This window comes from Acipenser ruthenus, chromosome 29 (assembly GCF_902713425.1).
Source record: "Acipenser ruthenus chromosome 29, fAciRut3.2 maternal haplotype, whole genome shotgun sequence".
In the NCBI taxonomy this organism is placed as follows: Eukaryota; Metazoa; Chordata; class Actinopteri; order Acipenseriformes; family Acipenseridae; genus Acipenser; species Acipenser ruthenus.
The window spans coordinates 22,179,264-22,203,188 of NC_081217.1; the positions used below are offsets into that span (position 1 = coordinate 22,179,264).

Here is a 23,925-nt window from a genome sequence, read left to right on the forward strand (position 1 = left end):
AGCAAAATGAGTTCATTCTACAGGGGGATGCACATTTAGAGAATCATGATAAAAAACTCCATCACAGAATAACTGCAAATACCGTTCAAATAGTCAAGTTAAAACGACCTCTGAAGCTACGCACCCTCTTTAAAAAAAAGAGAATACAAAACTAGGTTCACATATCTAGCATGCTTTACTCTGCACACCCCAGACAGACTCTAGTTTCTCAATTGCTCCTTCATCTGGTCGATGATGTTGTTTATACTGTATGTCTGATGGTAGGACCTCTTTGGTTCAATTGGGATTTCTTTGTGAGGGATAATGCCCATTTGTTTCAGGTTTGCAGTATGCATGCCTGTTATATTCCCGGGCTCAGCAGCACTGGGCTTCACTTTTAGTCTTCCCTCAATCCCCATTGCATTGTGTTTCTAAGAAAGCGAGATTATGATCAGTAACGCAGAGTCAATCCTTTAGAGTAACGGTGATCTCAAGATACTGCTAATCTTAAACAGCTCTGATGTTGACATCACGGAGACCACAATAGGGGTTTGTTGCCTGCTGAAATGAAAACCATTCATAACTTCAATCACATGTCCTGAGGTAGTCGTCAAGGAGACCAATCTTTCTCTTTTCTCTTTTTTTTGTGTTCATTTCCACACAAGCTAGAAAACAGCAAAGGATTTTAAAACACAACAGCTTGATATCTAAGTTTGAGATTTAACTACAGAACACAAAAAGTGATGAGGTACCATCTATTTAATAAACCTGCATATTCAACTCAAGTAAAAAAAAAAAAAAAGGAAACATGCAGTGCTTTTTAATATATTACAGAGAATCAGTTTTAGTCGGTCAGGTTACAGCTCTGTTGCGCAATACCCGAGTATAACAGCAATCTGCAGCCATGGATCAATTTCCCCTTGTGAAAACACAGTGTGGTCTAATTGAATGATCCAACAGTAATGGACCTAAACAGGGCGCTCTTTATATCTATATGAACCCATCCATGACTATTAAACACGCGATAGTGCCACATTTAGGAATACTAAAAGAAACCTACCTTTTAAAATAATAATAATAATAATAATAATAATAATAATAATAATAATAATAATAAATTCAATGATGAATGGAAGTGGTTTCCCCCTTGGGGTGATTTTATACACCCACTTCTTAGCATACACTCAAATACAATGGAATGAAGTTGAAGAAAAATGTGGTGCGTGCGTTTTATATGACGCTGTTTAGCTCCTGAACGTGGTGAGCACAGCCCGTATGAAACACTGCGCTGTCTGTCTCGATCTGTCTGTCCATGTTTATCTGTTGCTCTGTACAGGGACTGTGAAAACGACCCACCTGCTGCAGAATGACCCCCTGCCTTCAGAATGCAGCGTGCACAACATTCCCTGACAGGTGGCATCACTCACGGTTGTTAGAAATAGCTTTTCATTAGCAGAAGCACAAAGAGGCAAAGCTGCTCCAGCCCCCTGTTATTGCAACACACTATAGAGTGGTAGAGTGCTGGTGACCTGACAGCTCTTCACTGTGGTTTATGAAAAGGCCAGCCAATGCACCCAGCAACTCCACCCAGCCCCAGTCAGCTGCCCTGCAGCTCTCCTTACAGTCTGCACTAGCCTGCTCCCCTAAGGGCTTTGCAGGCAGGTCCCAGTCATCCCACAGGGGCTCGGAGCAAGCTTTCCAGCAATACTGCGCCTGGCTCGGGTGTCAATAAGCCAATCGGCTTTAGGGGTAACTGTCCATAGACAGGCTGGTTCAAGCTTGAAATAATGGGGTGCTTTTATATCCTCTGCATTTTCAGTATATTTCATACTATCCTCTGCTGTAATTGCGAGTTAAGCCAGGCACAGCCGGTGATACATTCACCTGACTCCGTATTGTTGCGTGGTGTGCTGTACTCTGCTTTCATTTAATCAAATAAATTAGATGTTCTGAAATTTAGTGGGAGAAAATATGTAGGCGTCATAGTAAAAAAAAAAAAAAAACTGTGTAACTGAGTGCAGCAGGGCAATTTATATTAATAGAACAGCAGAATTATGCTGGTAAATTCAAACACATCTTCTGTTTGATACTCATAATTACAAAGTCATCATGCATAGTTACAATGTACTTGGTCTGCACAGTTTCTGCATGACATAAACCTGACCCTAACCCTTTTCTGATACAATTGTGTACTTAAATGTAACATGCAAAAAGATATACACATTTAATAACTCTGCATAATAACATCACAATTGTGTAAGTACACTGTATTTACCATGTAATTACAATGTAAATGCACAGTAATGGAGACACTTTATATAAAGTGTTACCCAAGAAGGATTCTAATTATAATGATACACAGACTAAAGCTTCTAAGTACTTAGTTTATTCTCTTTATTGTATAACGATAAGGATTTTATAATAAACACACGGCTATTTACATATTTATTTATACAAGAACAGTTATATTAAAACGGCATTTTAAACACCCACTTGGAAAGTAACACTAGAATGTTGTTGAACGTTCTTCCCGCAGTTCTGTGAGTTTTCATAGGTGCATCTCTCCAGGCGCTGCTCGTCCAATGATCTGCCTTCAGATTGCTTGTGCTGGCAGAGCGTTTGAGCGCACAGCGGGAGGCTGATTGTTTCTTGCCCAGGGGGGTGGGTTGCTGTGGTGGGAGACACAGTGCGATATAGAACAGAGATCTAGCTCAAACCATACCTCACAAGCTTTGCTGGCTAAGACACCCTCCAGCATTCTGCCCTTACATTATTAACACCAGCCAACAGGAGAAAGAGTTCAGCAAACGGTCATTCTCGTGTGCAGCACTGTAAAAGCCATGCAAAGATAGGTGCATTTATACAGTTATACATATCGGAGACAATTACCAAGAGCTTGCCCTGCGACACAATGCAAAACTAAAACCCGTCTTATATTTGCACCTCCTGTTTCTATAGCAACAAGCACAATCACAGAAGAAAATGCATTAAAACAATTTGGACTGGGAATGAGATGAATCATAGAACACTACTCTGGTGCAGAGGAAAGCACGCATTCATGAAAGGTGACGTGTTTTTGGAAAGGCAGTCTCTAACTCTGACACAGGACTGGTGTATTATGCATTGCTTTGTGTGAATTCAGCTGAAAGTGCCAGCTTTCGTTTGAGGACTGTTTTATATGAAGAACAGTACGTGCTTGTTTTATGGCTAATTCAGTAACATTACCCTAATGAACTATTTTCACATTCTTGTGTTTTTTTTTTCTGTGTTTCATCCTGCATTGGCCCACTTGTGCAATTGTGCTTGTTTTGAAAGTAATTTGCATGAACTTGCAGTCTGGAGCCCCAGCTTTTAAATGCGAGCACCGTGCACAAATAACATCAGCGTGCAGGGTGGGGTTTAGGGATTGGAGATGTGATCCACATTACAGGACGATGCAAAGTAGGAAAAATGACATCACAACGAGCCCTTCATTAAATCAAGTGATGTGGGAGCACCGTTTGTAAACGGTCAAAACCAAACTCAATGTTAGCTATACCGGCTAGCAATGTCAAGCTATTTAAATGCTCTATGCCATCATGCTTTTAGTTTGTAGTCTGGGACTAGGGTTTTGTAAGCGCGTACGCATGATATTTCAGTACTGCCTAGTCCGAGTTGTCAAGTATAAAGCACCCAAAGCACAATCAGTTCTGGATCCCTGGGCCTGTAAATACATGTGATAATGAGCAGATCGGCTGGGAGAGCAGATAAAGGAGGCCGCTGAGGAAGTGAGATGCAGCTTTTAAGCAAGGTCCTTCTCATCTCCCCTCATCACTTCCTTTCACACATGCTGCCCTGGCAATAGGGTTTTGGATAACATGAAGACTGTGAACAGAGAATCTCCAGCCAGCTCAAGCTAAATATACTGGGGGCTCCAGAGATAGGATGACATTTTATCACTGAAAATGATCAAAATGAGTAGATTAAAGAGGGAATTTCACAGCCTTGACTACGTATCGGTCGTAATGTCTAAAAATGTGACGTTTCATAGCTGACAGGACTTGTCGTCTTTATTATAGAACAGCCTGCCTATGGGTTGATTGGATCATCCTATACCCTGGCAAGACACAATCTACAGCACTGAGGTTTCACCCTGATTATGAGAAATCTTTCTGGGACTCTTGTGACCTTTTCTCCCTATCCCTGAAAATCAAAACTCATACAGATTAGCCGACTGCTGCTCGCTGACCCTTAGTAACCTTCACAAGAGGCGATTACCTTCGAAATCATGCGAAAACAAACTGTTAAACAAGGCAGTGTTCTTTGTCTTCATCGATATACAATTTGTCAATAGAGACAGGGATTGCCTGGGATACCGCTTGGAGGGGTGGTCTCTTAGGGAGGTGGGGCTGTGTATCGGGCTGTGTCGTGTGATGCGTTTCTGACCCTGTTGGTGAGATGAGCTCCACAGCCACACCTGCGGTCCAGACTCTATTGCAAGTAACTGTAGCGTACACAACAGCTCCATGAATCTGACCTGATCAGCTGCACAGGTCTGAAAGGTGCAGTTTTTAAAGAGGAAGTCATGTTGAAGCAAACGTGTTATCATCTTTTACAAACACAAAGATCTTATTTTCTGTGCCTTTTTCATATAAAAAATGTTGCAATTGCACTTCCTGAGGCAACTTAACACATATATATACTGTGTATGTATTATTATTATTATTATTATTATTTATTTCTTAGCAGACACCCTTATCCAGGGCGATTTACAATCGTAAGCAAATACATTTCAAGTGTTGCAATACAAGTAATACAATAAGAGCAAGAAATACAATAACTTTTGTTCAAGCAAAGTACAAGTGTGACAAACCACAATTCAATAATACAGCAGATAATAGTGATAGTTACATCAGGATATGATTAAATAGTGATAGTTACATCAGGATGTGATTAAATACAAAGTACTACAAGTTAAACACTTGGCAGATTACAGTATTCTGAAGTACAGGATTAAATGCAGTATGTATATATAGGAATGGGAATAAGACTCCCATTGTAGTTTCACCAATTCCAGATTTTATTACGAGCTTGATTAGCCACAGTGTGTGCAATAGGAGTCTTATTTCCATCCCCGATACACACACTGTATATATACTGTAATAAAGTGTTTTAATTTATATAAGACTCAGATTAGCTCAACAGTATCAAACAACACCACGTGGAAGCCTTACAATTAGGCAGAGTGCAGTGTTATGCACCAACATGCCCAGCTGGATAAGCACTTGCTCAGATCTCTTTTAAGTTCTGCTCCTGCAAAGGGTTATTCACTCAGTCTGCACTACAGGACTCTGCTGGGCTCCACCAACATGTTGCATTAAAAGAAGATCACCAAATTGAATTTAGTGGGAGGTGCTGCAGGAGGGACCACTCCTTGTCAGTAAACAGATATCTGATCTCAGAGGCAATCAGGCAACAAGAGGAGAGGAGAGGAGAGGAGAGAGGCAGTCGCGTGGCTCTGTTACTGGGAGAGCTAGGTGCTGCAATCTAGTGCTACAGAGCTAAAGAGATGCAGAGAGAGACTGCGTGCCTGAGGACTTCATAGCTGCATAGGGCAGCTTTTTAGATACAGCTAGCCAGAAGGAATAACTGCAGTTTTTGCTCTGTTTTGAATTGAAGCAGTTTTCACGAGGATGCAGTTTGGGAGATGAGTGGTCTCAGGGAGGAGCATGCTGTGCTGTGTCAGAGGGCAGTCCACCTCATCACTGATCTTTGCCACAAGAAAAGCCCCAGCTTGGACCTCGAAACCTGCCGGGACTTCTTGCTGTTGCCGTCGGACCAGAGCCCTAGTATCACCGATCCAGGTAACGTTGTGTGCGGGCCGCGCTGGCATTTAAATTGAGACTGGAAGGTTCAATCAAGGTACACTGCAGCACTTGATCTATAAGGACAGCATGCAGTCTAACTTGAAGTGTTTTCAAATGAAAAGCTTTACAGTTTTTGATACTGTAGTGGTGTGTTTGAGGGTGTGTCCTGCTCTATATGGAGGTTTGATTGAATTGAGCTGTAAAAGAAGACTTGAGCACATCTGTATGTTGGATTGAATCTGAACATGTACTATATACTGTGCAGTGCTGTTGTGTGATTGTTACTTTGAACCCCTTAATCAAACGAATTGATGTCTCAATTAAACGACACAAATAGCATGGGAAGAGCCTTCTCCAGAGTTGAGCAGAAATCCTGATTGTTAGTAATAGCAGTAAAAACCATGCAGAATGATTCCAAGCATCGTGAAATGGGAAGGGGATTAGAAAAAGGTACTCCAGAGGTTCATTGGAAAGTTGTCCTTTTGTCAGGCTGTCCGAAGGTATGGGCTGGCAGGCCAAGTGAGTGAGGCTCACTCTTTATGCAAACGTTATGTCAATTTGAGCAGTCTCACTCCTAAAGGAAAAGCCAGTGCATTCTAGTGCAGTATTCACAAACCTCACTCCTGTTTTTTTATTTCACGTCTCACTCAATCGGATGCCCTTGGCATCTCAGCATCTGAAGGGGTTACAGTCAAAGGTCAAAGGTAAGCCAGAGCCGTTTACAGAACCTCTGCTGAGGTTGAAAAATAGATTCTCTAAAAAGTCTCACGGACTCTGCTACAGCCAGCAAGTTGGCGATTTGGGGCCTGAAGTGAAGTTGCTCCTAATTAATTAGTGCCGCGAGTTCAGAGAGAAACTGAGCTGTTTTTATGTTTGGAGAAGTTTGGGTTTGAAGCCTAGAATTTAATTCACATCACCAGGCATCTTAAACTAGGGCTTTTGAATGTCAAACCGTGCCTGAGGGAACGAGTGTCATAGCTGTCACAATGGAGTCGGGGGGGTCTTTTTGAAAAGCACAATGGATTTTGACACATGAGGATCTCAACGTGCACAGTTTCATAGAGCAGTCTTCAGGCAGAGAGGAGGATAGTGCTGTCGTTGTTTCCTTTTCCTTGTTCTCCTCGTTTTAAGCTTGAAGGAAAGAAACCACTCATGTGCTCAGTGCTCCACTGCAATCAAATGCTTTGCTGTTTGTTCACTTCACTTGACCAGAAAAACAGCTGGACTGCTGCTGTCTATTTTAGCTGTAGGGGCGCAAGAATTCCAGTAACTGCCGATGAGATAGCGACCAACTAAGAGCTGGGAATTGGAAGACATATTTACTGGTCTCTTACTGGTCTCCCAGCAGGTATATGCATCACCAAGCAAGTTTTGCAGCAAATAGATTCATTTAGGATAGCAGACAACAATTTACTTCAGAACTTTACAGTAAAGGGATTTTTAATGGACCAGCTTACGAGCTCTGCAACCAGCACCCAGTCTCCTAAACCAGTACATCCAGCTGGAAACCAGCAATTGTTTAATTCACCCAGTAGCAAAGTGTAGAGCATTTAGGCAGAGTGCGTAATATATGAAAAGCTGGCTAAGCAGCAAAATTACAACGGAAGGCAATATATTTTTTGATTTAAAATATGCAGATTATTCTATAAACCATTCAACTTACTCAAAAACAGCTTCCAATATCTTAATAAAAAAAAAAACACTTGGTTACCGCCGTGCTGTAGTGAAGTACTTCTCTTTCCTCTGCTGATACAACAAAGTAGTGTTCTCTCTTAGCCAGTTTACTGTTGCGCTTTCATTCAGCCGGACGAAGGCTGTGTGATCCTGTCTAGAGAGACCGAGACCTGGAGAGAGAGTGTGGATACGCTCGCCTCTCCCTGCCTCATTGTCTCAATCAGGGTGGCTGACAGTAATCCTTGCATCTGTAGGTGAGGTTTTCTTTTTCATTTCCTGGGTCTCTGCACACGACAGCAGATTAGGATTTATTCTTCCAGGAGAAGCAGCGAGACTGCAGCATCCTAAAGGAGCTCTGAGACGCGTTCACTGCAGCTTTATTTCTACAGCTGTACCTGCACAGAATTGCTTGTTTTATTGTGGTTTGAAATGGTTTTTTGATCAGCAGGTAGCTCATTCAGAAGCCAGAATGACGGTCCCTGATAAAAAACTGTGCGATATTTTCAAAGCATATCCTTCAGTCTTTCATTTTCTATTTGTTTGTGTGCAGGTCATGGTAACATACTGTTTCCTGGTACCGACACCTTTTAATGTGTTATTCATACCCTTGGAGGGAAATAAATGCATTTCCTATAGTCCTGGCATTTTGGAGATTGTGCCAGTACTTAAACAAAAAAAAAGATTTTAAAATGGTCATGGTCTGTTAAGATAATTGAAACAAAAATGTGTTGGCATTTTCCATGGAACCCACTGTACTGTTGGAGTGTAGCAGGGGGATAGGTTAACGGTTACACTCTGGTGTATCGGCACTACTTAGAGAGAAGACATGTTAGAGTACTATTGTCCACAAGGGGGGGGGGGGGGGTGCACACATTTTAAAAAGCCCCCATGATTGTTAATACTAAGCAAATCTAAACAAGTAGTGGGATACAGTAGCGAGGGTAACTGATACCCGCACCAAGTTGCTCTTTAAGGACAAAAATTGTAAATGAGAAATTCATTCATTTTTATTTATTTATTTTTGCATATTACTGCTCAACAACTTATGCAACGGGGTTGGATGAACGGTGGTGAAAAGTCCGAAACGCAGCTGGTCCGAGTGCCTTGTTGCCAGGGAGTGGTAACAGCGCCTGGCACACTTCAGGTGTTGGCATCCTGCCTAGGGAAGGTTTTCTGGAGGCAGCCAGGGATCTTTGTGGATTAATCGCATTTCCTAGTTTTATAGCAGACTGGCTTCTACTTAAAGAACACCCCCCTCTTTGCAAAGCTACAAGCTCGGCGGGCAATGAGACTCTCTGGGTCAAAGAGAATTCTAGTATTCTACATTAAAAATCCATTTAGAGCAGGCGTTCTCCAAGTGTGCATTCCCTTCTTGCTTTAGACTGTGCAGCTAACGTTCCTAAAAGACCAATACATGATATAATACAAGCTTATCACATCCTTGTCTCGTAGGGGAAAGGATTGGAATTGTATGGGACAGAGCTGCAAAGCATCTGAGAGCTTAAAGCTTATTGAGGCTTGGGGGTCGAGTGGTTAAAGAAAGGCACTTCACCTCCTTGTGCTCCGTTCTTTGGATGAGATGTAAAACCAAGGTCCTATTGGAAGTGACTCTGCAGCAGCAGCAGTTGGTGCTGATGCATAGTTTAACCCCTAGTCTCTGTAAGTCGCTTTTGATACAAGTGTCTGCTAAATGACTAATTTAATAACTACATTTTCAGGTTTTAGTGCATGTTTGCTTTTAGGTAACAAGCACAAATGCGTGCTATTAAACTTGTAGGAAAACCAGGAATGCATCAAACTGCTGTGCAATGGGAGTCTTATTTCCAACCATGCAACACATTTGGATGCGAGGTTTTTGAGCCCCCAAACCCCACACTAGCCACGCCCCCTTGTTTTGCAGTACCGGCACTCCAGAAAAGATCCCGCTGCATCAGCACTGCAGTGCTAGTTTTGTGAGGGTGTGGTGGTGATCTGTTCTCATCAGAATCCCCCTATCTGATGTCTTGCTAAATGCACCCAGACAGATTTATTAACTGCTGCACAGCTTCAGACAGGAAAATATCATCTGAATGCCAAACGGTAATAACACAATCTTTGCTGTGAGTTATATGAAATTTGCTTGCGGTAGGCAAGAGTCTCTTTATGTTATCCTCCAAAACATATTCCTGATTGAGCAGCACAAGAAAAAGCAGCAGCAGGAGAAGTGCCTTAATGCGAATAATAATAATGGTTGTTTGCTGGCATTTGACATGCTCTCCATCTTGCCTGCGTCCCTTGACTACTTTTAGAAACTCATTTGTATTTTAGCTTAAGGGGGGTTACAGCTAATACAATAATACCATAGCGCTAAACCGAAGTGACATGCAGGTCAGATGTGTGCATGTCTGTGGGACCGGATCAAGAAATCTCTGTTTGCCTGCCCCTCTTTCATGCATAGCTCAATTTGCTTGCAAAGTGAAATTGCCCCCCACTCCCCCTTCAGCTCATTATTTCAAACATCCAGCTTCTTTCCCTAATTTAATGTCATGCTTTGCAGTCAGTGACGCAGAACACACTGCAAAATGACCAAGATAGTCCAGGACTAACAGACTAACTCCGAAGAGAGGCATTGCGATCTGAGAGCTTTCTTTACCCTAGTGTAGTACCGTTTCACCACACCAGCTCTGCATCCTGAATGGAAGTGCATGACAAGTAAGATTCGCTGAATTCAATTTGAAGGCGTAGCAAGCGAATAAAAAGTCTCTTCGGACCCTCTTGTAAACAAGGCTGTTCATCTCGATGAGCTTCTCTGGGTGTAATATGTTTGCACAGATAAATAAGTAAACAGCTTCACTTCCGCAGGAGTGGGAAGCGTGGTATTAATATCCATACCCACGGTGTTAGAAAGCTGTCTGACTGTCCCCGTGTGGAAAAGAGACAGACTGCAGTGGATTGAGCTTTTGTAAATAATGCAGTTGCCTTACTGTATTTGGACTGCATATATGTGGTGTAATTTAAATATACTATCCTCCAGACAAATGAATGCTTTACTCCACTCAGACCTCTTGCTTAAGCATGCCCGGTCTGTGTAGATAATCTCCTGTTCAGATATATGGAAAGTGTACTGGTACCCTTAATATTATCTGTATGTAGAGGCCTTCACTATCACCCTGTCTCTGTGGAGCTATCCTATATAAATAAATGATAAAAAATATGCTTCTAAAAATCCCTTCATCTGGGGCCCATCTGCTCAATAATCAAAGCCAGGCAAAGGTCTCCTCAGGCTTTTTTTTATAGTATTTTGCAATTTCACCTTTTTTTAAATTTTTTTCACAGAATAAGATTGCAAAATGGAATAAACCACAACTTTCTAAATGTCAGACTCCCTATCACTGTTCATTACCTTCAAATTTCTTAAAAAAAATCAAATTTGTTAAAATACAGCTGTTTTGTTTTTAAACCACCTCCCTGTTTTAAAATGATTTTGTTGGCTGTAATCCCTTCTTTGGTGTGCGTCTTGGAAGCTTCCTTGAACAGCTTCATGAATAAATAACCCAGGTTATAAAGCAGAGCTGTATGTAAATCCATTTATTTGTCCCTTACTGCAGCGAGATACCAGCTTCTGGAGGGCAAAGGTCAGCCCTCTAGGATGTCCGCCTGAGCTCACCTGGCCAGTAGGGTGCGCTGTAGCACGATGAGGAGAAACAGTCCCTGCCGGGTTTGCCTCCCTAATTATAAGCAACATTTTTATTAAATGGGCTTACTTAAGACCAAAAAAAAGCTGTCCCATCCAGACCCTACCCCACCCTGTTCATACACCTGCAGCTAAAAGCACCCAAGAGAATATTAACAAACTGGTAAGCCAATAAGGTCTTCTTTTGTTTCACATGACGCGCAGTGCACAGAAGTATAGCTCTAGCGTAAGATCCTAGTGTGCTGCACAAATACACATTTCGTGCCTAATCATTTGTATACCGCACCTTCAGTTTTGGATGGTTCCTATGCAGCAACACCCTGTATTTGGAGAATTTGACCTAACCCACAATCCCAGAGGAGCAGTTTAATTGGTGGACCATCACAGCGCAAAATACAAACCAACTGACACAAGTACCTTTTGCACTTTAGTTTTGCTCACCCAAGTCATGGTTTTTAATGCGACAGGATGCTGTCCAGGACTGAATGTTAACCGAAGAGAGGTTCAGACCAGCCGTGCGTCATCCTTAAGCCTTTTGACCAGTGTTGTTTGAACACCCAGTCACATGATCTGTGTACAGATAACATAGACCGCTGGCAAAATGAACTATGGGGTCCACCTCCAACATCTTCTCAGCAAAGCTGCCTAACCTTAATCATGCATTGCTTAAACCCTTTGCTTGATTTCTCTTTTATTAACACTGCTCGGCTCAATTGAATAAACACAGTCTCCCTTTCAGGACAGTCTTTGTGTGATTTATAACTTTTAATAAGCTGGTTCGACAAAGCTCATTAATCAACAGTACATTTATATATTTTTTCCAGTATGAATTGCTTTTATCGGCCTTCTAGATAAATAAAAAATACCATTAGAATCTCTTAATGACAATACCCTTTTTAAAGGGATTTGAAGCTAATTAAATAACTCCATCAACCTCAACTCCTTCCTCCTTTCTTTTGCTATATTTATTTAAAAATATCTGGCCTCGCAGTAGGATCTGCATGCCTTACTTTCAAGTAGTCTTTACACCCAGAGTGAAACTGTCCGCTCATTGTGAAATCATGAAGCGCTGTGGTGCCTCTGTCTCAGTGGCAGGCATTGTAGTGCCGGTGCTGCAAAGCCAGTGATAAGGGAAGCGCAGCGCTAGCACAAGGAACTGAGTGCCGTTGGTTTTCTAGCGTGGGTATGGTGCACATTATCTTCATGGTTTCTCATTGGAAAGTGATAACCCCCTGCTAGCTCTCGGTCTGAACCGCGTACTTGAGAGAAATCCATGAGCGGATTTATAGAAAGCTGAATCCCTGCTTATCGTATTAATCAAGCTGTATTTTTTCTCTCTGTGCAGATTTGTTTTCCTCGGTGCTGGGTATGCAGTAGATGCTCCGTGTTTGCACATCAAGCCATTAACACCTGATTAAATGCAATGGTCTTACTGGGTGCTCTTAATACGCAGGCAGTTCCCTGTTGCCAGATGAAGGCTTGGTAGCTTGTTTCATACTGGTGGATAGTCAGGAAGGAAGCAAAGCCAAGGGGAGGGAGGGGAGAAGAAAACCCAGCAGTCAAACACATTGGACTGAGTAAATGTTATTCAGAATATCAAGGAATCTGTTCCAAAGGGAGACCAATGGAGCCTCTTTAAATATTGAAGGAAAAATGTGCAAGTTATTGATTTGAGAATAATGTAAGCTAGCAGGGCATAATCAACAAGAGAGTACATCATGTTTAGTTAATTCTCCTGAAATAAAATGCAGTTTAAATTGAATGTAACCCCCTGGTAGTCTTACCTTGTATTGACGTCACACCTCTAAACGTACGCCTATATTCTAATTGGTAATCCCATGCAGGCTTGCCTCGCTGAGTTAGCAAAGCATTGAGGGAATATAATCCACCAGAGAGAGGAGGGGAGGGGGGGCACTGTGACTCACTCCTGTCTGAAAGTTCAGACCAGTTTTACACTCATCTGAATGTGTTGTACACGGAGAACGAAATGCCACAACAGTACCAGCGAAGCTAGGAGATGAGATTTTTCACCACCAAGCCCTTTTGAAAGCGCTCCCTTCTCCTGATCGCTGTTCCTCGTCTCACAGGCGGTCTTATTCTTCACAGTTACAGTCCAGCTCTCTGCTCCTCTAATTGTCTTTCTTTTCTGTGGAGGCAGGTTTGCAGTGTGCTAATGTATTAGAACACCCCATTGCTTCTGTTTTGAATATCAAACCAATGTAACTGAAAATCTTGGAAACATTGTAAAAAAAAAAAGGCAAATTTAGTGATTCTTTAATGTAATTGATGACTTTTTAATAGGCCATGCATGCAATGAAGTTCAAATAGTATCATGAAACTGCAGGGAGATTTTCAAGACCACCCCTCTTCTAATATTATCCAAACATATATTACAATGCATACCGTTACATAAGCTCAGGTTAACAAATTAAAAAAGCAAACCTAACGAAATCACTGACCGTAATAATAAGACCGCATTGACGTGAGTGCACTGCCTCCAGCGCAACTCCACTCCAAACAGAAGGGGTTTCATTGCAGGGCTCCCGCGACTGGAGGGCAATGTAACAGCAGCTGGAGAGGTATTGCCAGCACACAGAACGCATGACTTATGTGTCACAGCCTTGAATCCGAATTCCCTACAGACCGCGTAGAATAACTGCTTGAAATACTGCAGCCGGGAGCTCTGGAATTCAGCCGCTTGTAAAACATAATTGAAGCGGTAATCTTGTCTTTCTGTTGAGTAACAGGACATTGAAGTGCACTGTGTCTACATGACAAGGCACAGGCTACAGTAACAGGACATTGAAGTGCACTGTGTCTACATGACAAGGCACAGGCTACAGTAACAGGACATTGAAGTGCACTGTGTCTACATGACAAGGCACAGGCTACAGTAACAGGACATTGAAGTGCACGGTGTCTACATGACAAGGCACAGGCTACAGTAACAGGACATTGAAGTGCACTGTGCCTACATGACAAGGCACAGGCTACAGTAACAGGACATTGAAGTGCACTGTGCCTACATGACAAGGCACAGGCTACAGTAACAGGACATTGAAGTGCACTGTGTCTACATGACAAGGCACAGGCTACAGTAACAGGACATTGAAGTGCACTGTGTCTACATGACAAGGCACAGGCTACAGTAACAGGACATTGAAGTGCACTGTGTCTACATGACAAGGCACAGGCTACAGTAACAGGACATTGAAGTGCACTGTGCCTACATGACAAGGCACAGGCTACAGTAACAGGACATTGAAGTGCACTGTGCCTACATGACAAGGCAAGGGCTACAGTAACAGGTAGCTCAATGCTTGCGTGGCAGTAGTTAGTACTGCATCCCATGTGCTATTAAAACAGTGACTGATCTCATTACCTTCGTCCTGAAAGGACAACAGTCGAAAACGTTTTGAGACAGCCAGTTCAGAGTCAAGTCACGGCCAGAAACGAAATATTTAATGGAACCGCCGCAGGGTATATGTGCAGAAATTATTGATTTTGTCACCTTCTTATTCTTTGTTTCTCTCTGTATCGAATCCTGTACTGGGCAGGTCCACATTGTTTCCTAATTTTTAAGGTCATTTTTCATTCTTAGACACTTCCATTTCCCCCCCCATCTTTTAAACCCTTTACACAGCTTCAGTCTACAGTGTGGTGTTTAACATTATGAGATGTGATGAATATTTAAAGACGGCACAGAGATATCATTTCAGTGCATTTTTGATGCAGTAATGTAGGATTCAACATTAAATGTGTTCCTTATGATTTATAGGTTGCGGGTTTTAAGGTAGCATTTGTAGCTCTGGAGGGGTTGCTAAGCCCCAGTTGGGACAGTCTGGTCACATGATTGCTTGTGTACTGCCCTGAAGTGATGAAGGGGCTTGTGTGCTTGATTGTTTGGGTCTTTTTAAACTAGGAGTAAGTTGCATAGTGCAGTAAATGTTTTGCATGCTTGTCCTGCACAAAAAATGCTAATCAACATGGAGGATCCCCTCTAGTTTCAATTGTTATTCAACTACACAATTATGACGAGAGAAGTACAAATGGCACACAAGAGAATTCAGGGTAGGCACATTGATTTAAAAACCTTATGGGACTAAACGTCAATTGTTTCGATATTTTATTCATAATGTTAAAGCGCTGACACTAATATTGTAAGCGTCAGTAATTAAAATGTCACCATGTACTGTGTGACCTGGAACGTGGGGTCCAATCTAATCTATATGCGCATTGCATTCATGTGAAATGCATTTCATATTCTTTTTAATCATTTAAAACGGGCAATGGTTTTAAATCCTGCTGTCTTTTCCTATGGGGCATGTTTACTGTTTAGCACGAATTGGAAAGGTCCATGCCCATGTTGCTAATGCATAAGCAGCCACTTTGATAACACACACAGTAGGACGTGACCGATCAGCCCATATGCGACCCGCACAGCTGGCAATCAGAAATGCATGGCATGAGAACGCTTGCAGTCCATCCACGTGGGGATGAGAACACATGGTTTGTTGCGCTGGGCTAAACTCATTCCACGCATCGAAGGACCAGCCCCGTTCCCATAATGTCAAGCTGCTTTACACCACCCGAGAACCAGACTGAAGGCTAAACACAAGCTCTGCTAAAATCGCACGTGTGTGTGTTTCATTCTCGGCGATTCTCTTTATTTTATTTTGATCCAGCATGTATACCATTATGATGTCAATTTAGTATGTTCCTTTCTGTTGTACCATTCAGCAGCAGCCTCGTCCCATTGCATCAGCCCTTGCTCTACCATTGCCCCTGAATACAGCATTGCCACTGAAGATCAGAGTTGTGTTGATGCTCCTCCTGTTCTATTTCAGTTCTGCTAATTCGCTTTTAATAAAAGCAAAGCCTGGCTCTAAAATTAGGAGTCTATTCATCTGGCCGCTGTTTGATATTCATAGGTTGGGTTTTTGTTTCCTTGTGTGTTTTTTTTTTTGTTTTTTTTGCAAAGATTTAAACAAAATGCACACACACAAAGCAGGGGGGGAGGAGAGTGAGAGAAAAGAAGGGATATATTTTAGCTGCAGTTAACAACAGCGCCTGGGATTAATGGAGAGGGTAGCATTGAGAGACTCTCTCCAGGGTAAGTCAGGTACAGTATCTGCTCCAAGCCACTTACACACACACACACACACACACTGTCTCCCTTGCTTGCACACAAGCCCAGAACGCACAGTGTCATAGAAACCAAGTGGTAGGAACTGTGCATGCTCGCTCAGTCTGAGAGCAAGCAAGGACTAAGAGCAGACTAGCAGACAAGCAGGGAGACCAGCAGCTCAGAAACAACGACTCCAGCCTTAAACTGGTAAGCTGTACTATATATATATATATGTATGTGTGTCTGTGTGCGTGTGTGTGTGCGTGTTAAACGTTACCTGTATTTTATTTAGTCTTTTTGCTTGTCAGTTTTCAAGAAAGCTGTTAGGTTTTTTTTTTTTTTTTTTTTAAATGATGGAAACAAATGCGGTTTGAGGTCTGTTCTGAGTTTAGGGACGAGCAGTTAGTTAGTTAGTTGGTCTCCTGTCTATTTATTTATTTATTTATTTATTTATTTATTTATTTATTTAATTGATGTTCTGACAATCTTTTTTTGAGCTGTCTTCCGACTCTCCCTCCCCCCCCCCTCTCTCTCTCTCTTACATCAAAGGCCGGTTGTACACTCTGATCTCCCTCGCGGGTGGAAAAAACATCTATTTTGTTTTGTTGTTTAATTTGATGCTTTACATCAAGGGGAAATGATCGCTTCTGATATCTTTTAATATCATTGAATGCACTGCCTTTCTTCTGAATGTGTGTGTGTGTGTGTTTTACTCTCAGTATGAGGTGCTGCGTTTCCCTTCATCTGCTGTATGCTTTAATAATTTACCCTTTTTCCCCATGCATTTTTATTAAGAACACATTTTTCATGTCATTACACATGTATTTGCTTGCCTCTTTTCTGTCAGCCTTTCTTTACTTCTGAAGGTTAATTATTTATAAAACATATTTAAAATACATCATAACAAGTACTTGCCCATAACTATGAAACAATCAATAGTGCTAAATTTAGGAAGACTAAAAGAAACCTAATAAATTCAAGTTTGTTTTTGCATTCCTCGGTTTAAATCCCTACACTGTCACCTTTTATAGCTGCAATGTGCAAAACAATGTGAAGTTCACCAGATTTATTTTCAAACTACACAATCATGGTGTTTTGTTCTCGTTGAAGTGAATTATCTGAAGATTGGAGTGGTACTAGAAGTACCTTTTCAAGCAGTGTTCTGAAAAGTCTCTCCTTCCTTTCCTTTCTGCTCTTTCTCTGTCTCCTGGTTTTGTTCTTTCTTTCTTTCTTTCTTTCTTTCTTTCTTTCTTTCTTTCTTGTTTGTTTGTTTGTTGTCAGTGATAATGAATTATGCTCGGGTGCCTCTGCTGTAGCAGAGTTACAAAGACGCCAATATTAGCTGAGATTCGCTTTTAGCTTTCTCTGTGAGTAACTTCAATCTTTCCCTGGAGGCAGCACCCTTTCTCTTAGGAGGTGAGGGAGCAGCTCAGTCTCCGTGCCTCAAGCCTGCCCTGGACTGGAGGGAGCACCCTTTCTCTTAGGAGGTGAGGGAGCAGTTCAGTCTCCGTGCCTCAAGCCTGCCCTGGACTGGAGGGAGCACCCTTTCTCTTAGGAGGTGAGGGAGCAATTCAGTCTCCGTGCCTCAAGCCTGCCCTGGACTGGAGGGAGCACCCTTTCTCTTAGGAGGTGAGGGAGCAGTTCAGTCTCCGTGCCTCAAGCCTGCCCTGGACTGGAGGGAGCACCCTTTCTCTTAGGAGGTGAGGGAGCAGTTCAGTCTCCGTGCCTCAAGCCTGCCCTGGACTGGAGGGAGCACCCTTTCTCTTAGGAGGTGAGGGAGCAGTCAGTCTCCGTGCCTCAAGCCTGCCCTGGACTGGAGGGCCCATCCTTAAGGAGCAGAATCTATGACTATCCAGTCTTAAGTGTCAAATGTGAGCAGCTCTTATAGATACAGCTGTTCAATAGAAACTACACTAGCTTTGACATCCTTTTACAATTCTCTTTTGATGTCTCTCTCTTCCCGATTCCCTCTTTATCTTCTTCTCTCCCCCCCACCCTTGTGTTTCCAGCTCCCTTGACTTTCAAAAGCTCTATAGTATTTACATTTCAAATCTCTGAGCACACTGAAAACACACACCTCATCTCCCCTAATTTACTCAGACGGCAAACTAATTAAGACGCGGGAGGCGCTTTACTTCTCAGAAGACAAATCTCCCGAGTGCAACTTTTGGGCAGGAGTTGTGCAAGTAATGATCACGACACTGGGACAGACAGGGAGAGCTACTGATTTCTATATTGGTTATGAATTGCAGTGCCTGTGAAAGGCACATTGCTGCTCAACAGGGCAGGTACAGCCCACCCCAGACAGCAGCAATCTGCCTCCATACACCCCCTCTCCACTGCCCTGTCCGTAGAGCGGGACAGCCCAGCAAAGGGGCTGGACTGGGAGGAATTGTTTGGGGGATTTTTTGGGATGAAGACTAATATACCGGGCTCCAGACTGCCAAATTAATTTCCATTACGACCTTGGCTGGATTCGAACCCAGACCGACAGTGCTAGTGGCTAGAGAATTTAATTAATTGATCAATTCCAATCCAGCTTAATTCATTAATTATTGTAAATAATTATGTCATTCTTAATTGTATATATTTTTAATGCATCCTCTTTCTAATACCATTAACCCATGTTTGTTGGTGTGGCATTAATGTTAGCATGCTTGGCAATGTCCTAAATACAAAACTTACACTGTGTCCTTCGCGAAAGCAGATTGGCGTATCATTTTCTTAAACACTGTCAGTTATAGAATTTATATTTATTATTGATATGACCAGCCTCTTTGTCACAGCGTCCAATAATCAGAAGTTTCAGAATGTTCTGTGTCCAATAATGAACCAGGACGGTTACCATGGAGAAAGACTCAAGTTTCAAAAGCCCTTGCAGTACTTGCCTGCTGTGTGGGTTACTTTTTGAGTACTGTTTTTCATTTTGGTGCCAGGACTGTTGTCCAATTAGGGTACAGTACAGCCCTGTAATTCCCCCAGGGCAAGTGTACGAGATATAACTGTGTTAATCAGGCTTTTTAATTGCATTGTTTGAAAGGTTGAAATGAGCTAATGCCTTTTCTTAGGCACTGTATCGACCCAAGCAAAAGGGATTGTAATACATGACAATATTTCAGACTTGTGTTCCTTTTGGGTCATTGCATTCCCCAACAACAAAACAATACGATATGATGTATTTGAATCTGTCAGCATAGGTACGTGTGCGCAGAGTGTTGGATAAAGTGTGGTGGGACATTTACCAGTTTAGCCTTCTCTGAGAACTTTCTTAATCAATATCTTGGTTTCCCTGAACAAAGAAAAAAAAATAGTTCTCCAAAAATGACTGACAGTTATCAAAATTTAAAAATCCATATATTTTTTTCCCCCAAGGCATTCTAAAAGAAGATACATACTGAATTGCAATTTACACGGTTTAACCTAAAATGGGACGTCTGTACAATAAAACAACAGGCGGGGAACGTACACAAACTGGACCGGTTCAAACCTCGTAAGACTGCAGTAAAGAGACGCCGCGGGATGGGATAGCAGTGTAAAACCGAACATGACTGAGGGGCAAAGCCGCTTTTAATTTACAACACGGTGTTTGACAACTAGCTACCATGACTGATGAATTCAAGTCAAGGTGAAAAGGGCCATTAGCAACTGAGTTCAGCAGACAGGCAATTCAAATACTGCACAGTCACAACCGAATTACATACATTAATACATGCGGGATTGCGGGAAACCGCCGCTGCCACGACACGTTATAATCGCCAATGATGAACATGCACACACCTTTTATATAAACGCGGCACACAAAATAACAGACTTCTCCTGACCTGCACGGTGCTGAACCGAGTTCATCGTAAAGTTTAAGCAGTCACAGGTGCGATTCGGACAGGTCGGTAGAGACTAACGAGGACAAGATGTGTCTGTGCGGAGTTTGCAATTTCCAGGTAGGCTTCCCAAAATACTGGGGAGGAATGAGACGTAAACGAAGAGCCTTGCACGTACTGTGGCAGTGGCACAGAAACGAGGCATGGAGAATCCACCTCGGCGAAATGAATGAACTATCCTAAAAAAAACCACAAGGTAACACTACAAGTATGTAAACACCGCCGTATTTAAAACGCGTTGGGAACGCGGTGGAGCGTGGGTGACTGTATTAGGAGAGCAAACCAAGGTGTTTTTATGTTAAATACGCGATGGGCAACTTGGAAATGAAACAAAACAAACTAAAAAAAAAAGTACATTCATTTGACAAAAATAGTAACTTAACAATGCGTGACCTTACAGCCGCAACAGAGCTGTCTGAGTGTGGCTTTTTCTATGCATCTGTTGTCGTTGGTTTCAGTGTTCCCTTGTAAACGTTTTTTCTTGCAAAAGTAGATCATTGTATTGCTTGATACAGGGATGTGGCGCTGCTGTTGTGTTTTTTTATTTTCGGGAAGACAAACACAAAACATCATAATGTTATTTGTATGGAAATAGGCAGGAAACGAAGGAAACTCTGGTCCTCGCCGCATGAGATTTGCATGCTTAAGAGATTCGACTGAATGAAGGAACACAGTGTAATTTGAACTCTGGAACCATTGCAATATAATATACCTGTCAGTCAGTTTCACTGTATTACCTTCCGAATGCATCTTCCGCAGTGAAAATTTATGACGGTTTAGTCATAAATCGCTCCTATTTTTGGAGAAAAAAAAAAGTTTCGCTGACGTTGTGGAAACGTGAATTCAGTCTGTTAAGCACTTTCGATTTGTTTTTATAACTCTATTTTTTTTTTAAAAAAAGTAATTAAACCCTTAATTGTGGAAACGAGTCCCTTAGCTTCATCTTAGAATCTATCGTTATATTTTTGGATATCCAAAAACATTGCCTTTTTAAAGTCCATGTAGAGATGCAGTTATTTTTTTGCACACAAACCCGCCTGGGCGTTTGAATGGCGACACTGTCTGATCCTGCCACCCTGAACCCCTCCTGAATATCAATCGGCAGACCGTGACGATCCCTACCCGCTTCCAATCTGCTAAGACCTTTTAAACAGGGTTATTCCTGAAGTTTAAACGTTTAGGAAATGAAAGATGTTAAATACTTGCTGGGACTGAAGCGTTTCTCCTCATGTGACTTGTTGCATTGCACTCCCAAGTCAATGAGATTCTGCTATCACTCCTCTCTAATATCTAGTGGCTGGTTCTAGGTCCTATGGGATTCTGAATCCGTACACTCTGCAGTATTTTGTATTCTGTGGATGGAGAGCTGTGTGCTGTACTTGAATTTTTCATGTTGTTGTTTGCTTGAAAATATATTCCTTTGCTCCAAAGAGCCAGCTCGAGTACCTAACAGTATGTATGCAGTAAATATCTTAAGGCATATGGTATTCTCTGAATATTTTCCATATGTAGAGATGTCTATATATAGACTGCATATGTGCACATGTGTTTGATGAAGAAAGGTCGTTCTTGAGTCTCTTGTGATGTGTTCATGCCTGGCATAGTTTATGCCTGCGAGCTACAGTATTATTTCATCACTTTTCTTGTCAAACCCTGATGCTGCTGTAATCAGGTCTTATCTGAGCGTTGGTTTATCTGGTCACGCTAGCCAGCCGTGCAGTGTAAAAAGTCTCTGCCTGATAGATTGCAGGATTTACAGCTACCTGCCTCGCAACAGCGGTCCAGGAGGAGAAGCACTCATCACGTTTGCTGTGATTTAGCACAAGGCAGAGCCTGGCATCTGGGGAGGAATTGGGGAAGGAATCTGTGAGAGAATCTGCCAGTGTCGCCAGAAAAGTGTGAACTCGCAAACCCCTTTTAACATGACTTCCGAGGGACTGGACAGAAATGTTATTGTTGAAACTGCCTCTAAAAGACAGGTGATCATTTGTATTCAATCCCGTGTTAAAGATGTAGGGCAGAACCCGATTATCCAGTTCATTGTGTTGCTGGATAATTCTACTGTTAATGAGCAGTAGCATCGTTTTCGTATGCTTTCACAGACCCTGATTAGCACTGGTCTTGGCTCTCCTAAACCAGTGCTAATGGGGGTTTGTGATACTAAATGGCCTTGAGAATCTAGTTCATTGGGATTTGTTTTGCCTGGCTCAATGAATTTCAAGCAGCATGTGATTAACCATTCCTATATTTCTCCCAGCACTGAAGGAAAATGGGAATGTCATGACTTAGGTCAAATATGTTCAGCCAAGACTTTGAAAAAGAGATTGGATCAAATTGCAGGTTCAGTAAAGTCATTGCTATCACTCACAGCAGGGCACACCTTTCATTTTCTCATGCTGCGCTTCATTAGAGAAACAGAAAGGAGCCGTGCCGTCTTCATCAGGCGAATCAAGCCATGCAAGATTCAAATACAAAAGAAAAAGTGAATTCATCTGGGTTAATACAATTAAAAAAAGCTCACCCATACTGCACGCTACACGGCTGATCATCTTCCTGAAGTCCTCGCGTAGGACCAAAATGATCTCTAACGCAGTGTGTGTGAGTCTCTCAAGTGTATTTCAAGTCTTTAAAAGTAAGTTAAACCACAGGTTTGACCCTAATTTTCTACTGGCTCATATTTCCCATTCCTGTTGCCCTCTATTAATAATCCAGGCTGAATTACCTGATGTGACTCGACTCCTGAATGATATTTGAGACTCGATCACAGATTGGTAATCGATGTGTGTTCAGTAATGAATACTTATGAGTCAACATCCAAATCAAGTGCAAAGTTAATTCGAGGCGTCTGGGGAACGGGCAGCGGTCCTGTTCATTCAATGGCAGTGTAAGACCAGGGCAGACACCCCTCCAGCTCGAACAACTCTGGGGGTGTAGTGTGGGGCTGGCATTGCACAGCTGCATTTATAAGCATGTGTGTACACTGTGCTGTTAAATGGACTTGTCCCTTGTGGTCAGAATTCTCATCAGAATCTACATCGATGGGACTCGGGTGGTTCTTTTAATATATTTATTGAAAGCTTCCGTGGGTTATTTTAAGAGCTCCGACATGCTAGTTCCAGAACTGTAGAACTTTTGGATTTTTAAAATTACAAATAAATAAACGTATAGCTTTTGTACCATTTTTAAAGTGCAAGCAATCTCAATTAAGATGTATGCTTTGGTCTTGTATTTTTGTTTCAGTGTCTGTTCACAATTCCTCATTCATATTAACATATTTTAGTATTCTTAGTAAAATGCAATGTATGATTTTTTTTAAATTGATTTTTCTATATCCGTTTTAAGTCACAAGTTTAAACAAGGATCAGGTACATTTCTTCACACAAGGCGTAGTTTTTGGATACTGTAGGCATGCGGTCTCTGAGCATGGAGCTGAACTGCTGGGTCTCTCTGGCTGCAAAGCACAGAGGAGAAGCAAGGGCCCGAGTGGAACGTCACAGTGATTGTGGCGCACTGCAGCTTTAAAAGATCCACACTTTCTGCCTGGCTGTAGGGAGTCTCTGCTCCTGGGGGAGCTGCTGTTGTTAAAATGAGGAGCAACAGCTTGAAATGACCACTGCGCTAATAAGGCCATGCATCTGAAATTACACTTTGGTATTTACAGTGCCTGAGGCAGCCAGTTCTGCTTTAAAAAAAAAAAAAAATATTTATATAGTATGAGTATACACAGATCCCACTGAAATATTAATT

The 23,925-nt window shown here is 42.1% G+C and overlaps 1 protein-coding gene across 4 annotated transcripts in view; it reads left to right on the top strand.

Moving 5' to 3' along the window:
• The first annotated feature begins 5,452 nt into the window (after positions 1-5,452).
• The window catches only part of LOC117426478 (synaptotagmin-6-like), a 43,335-nt gene continuing 24,862 nt past the window's right edge, over positions 5,453-23,925 (top strand). For 2 of the 4 annotated variants that reach the window (XM_034044075.3, XM_034917526.2), the window contains exon 1: positions 5,453-5,822. In XM_034044075.3, coding sequence (XP_033899966.3) covers positions 5,666-5,822 — 157 coding nt within the window. In that variant the 5' untranslated portion in view covers positions 5,453-5,665. The other 2 variants (XM_059004067.1, XM_059004068.1) reach the window with 2 other exon arrangements.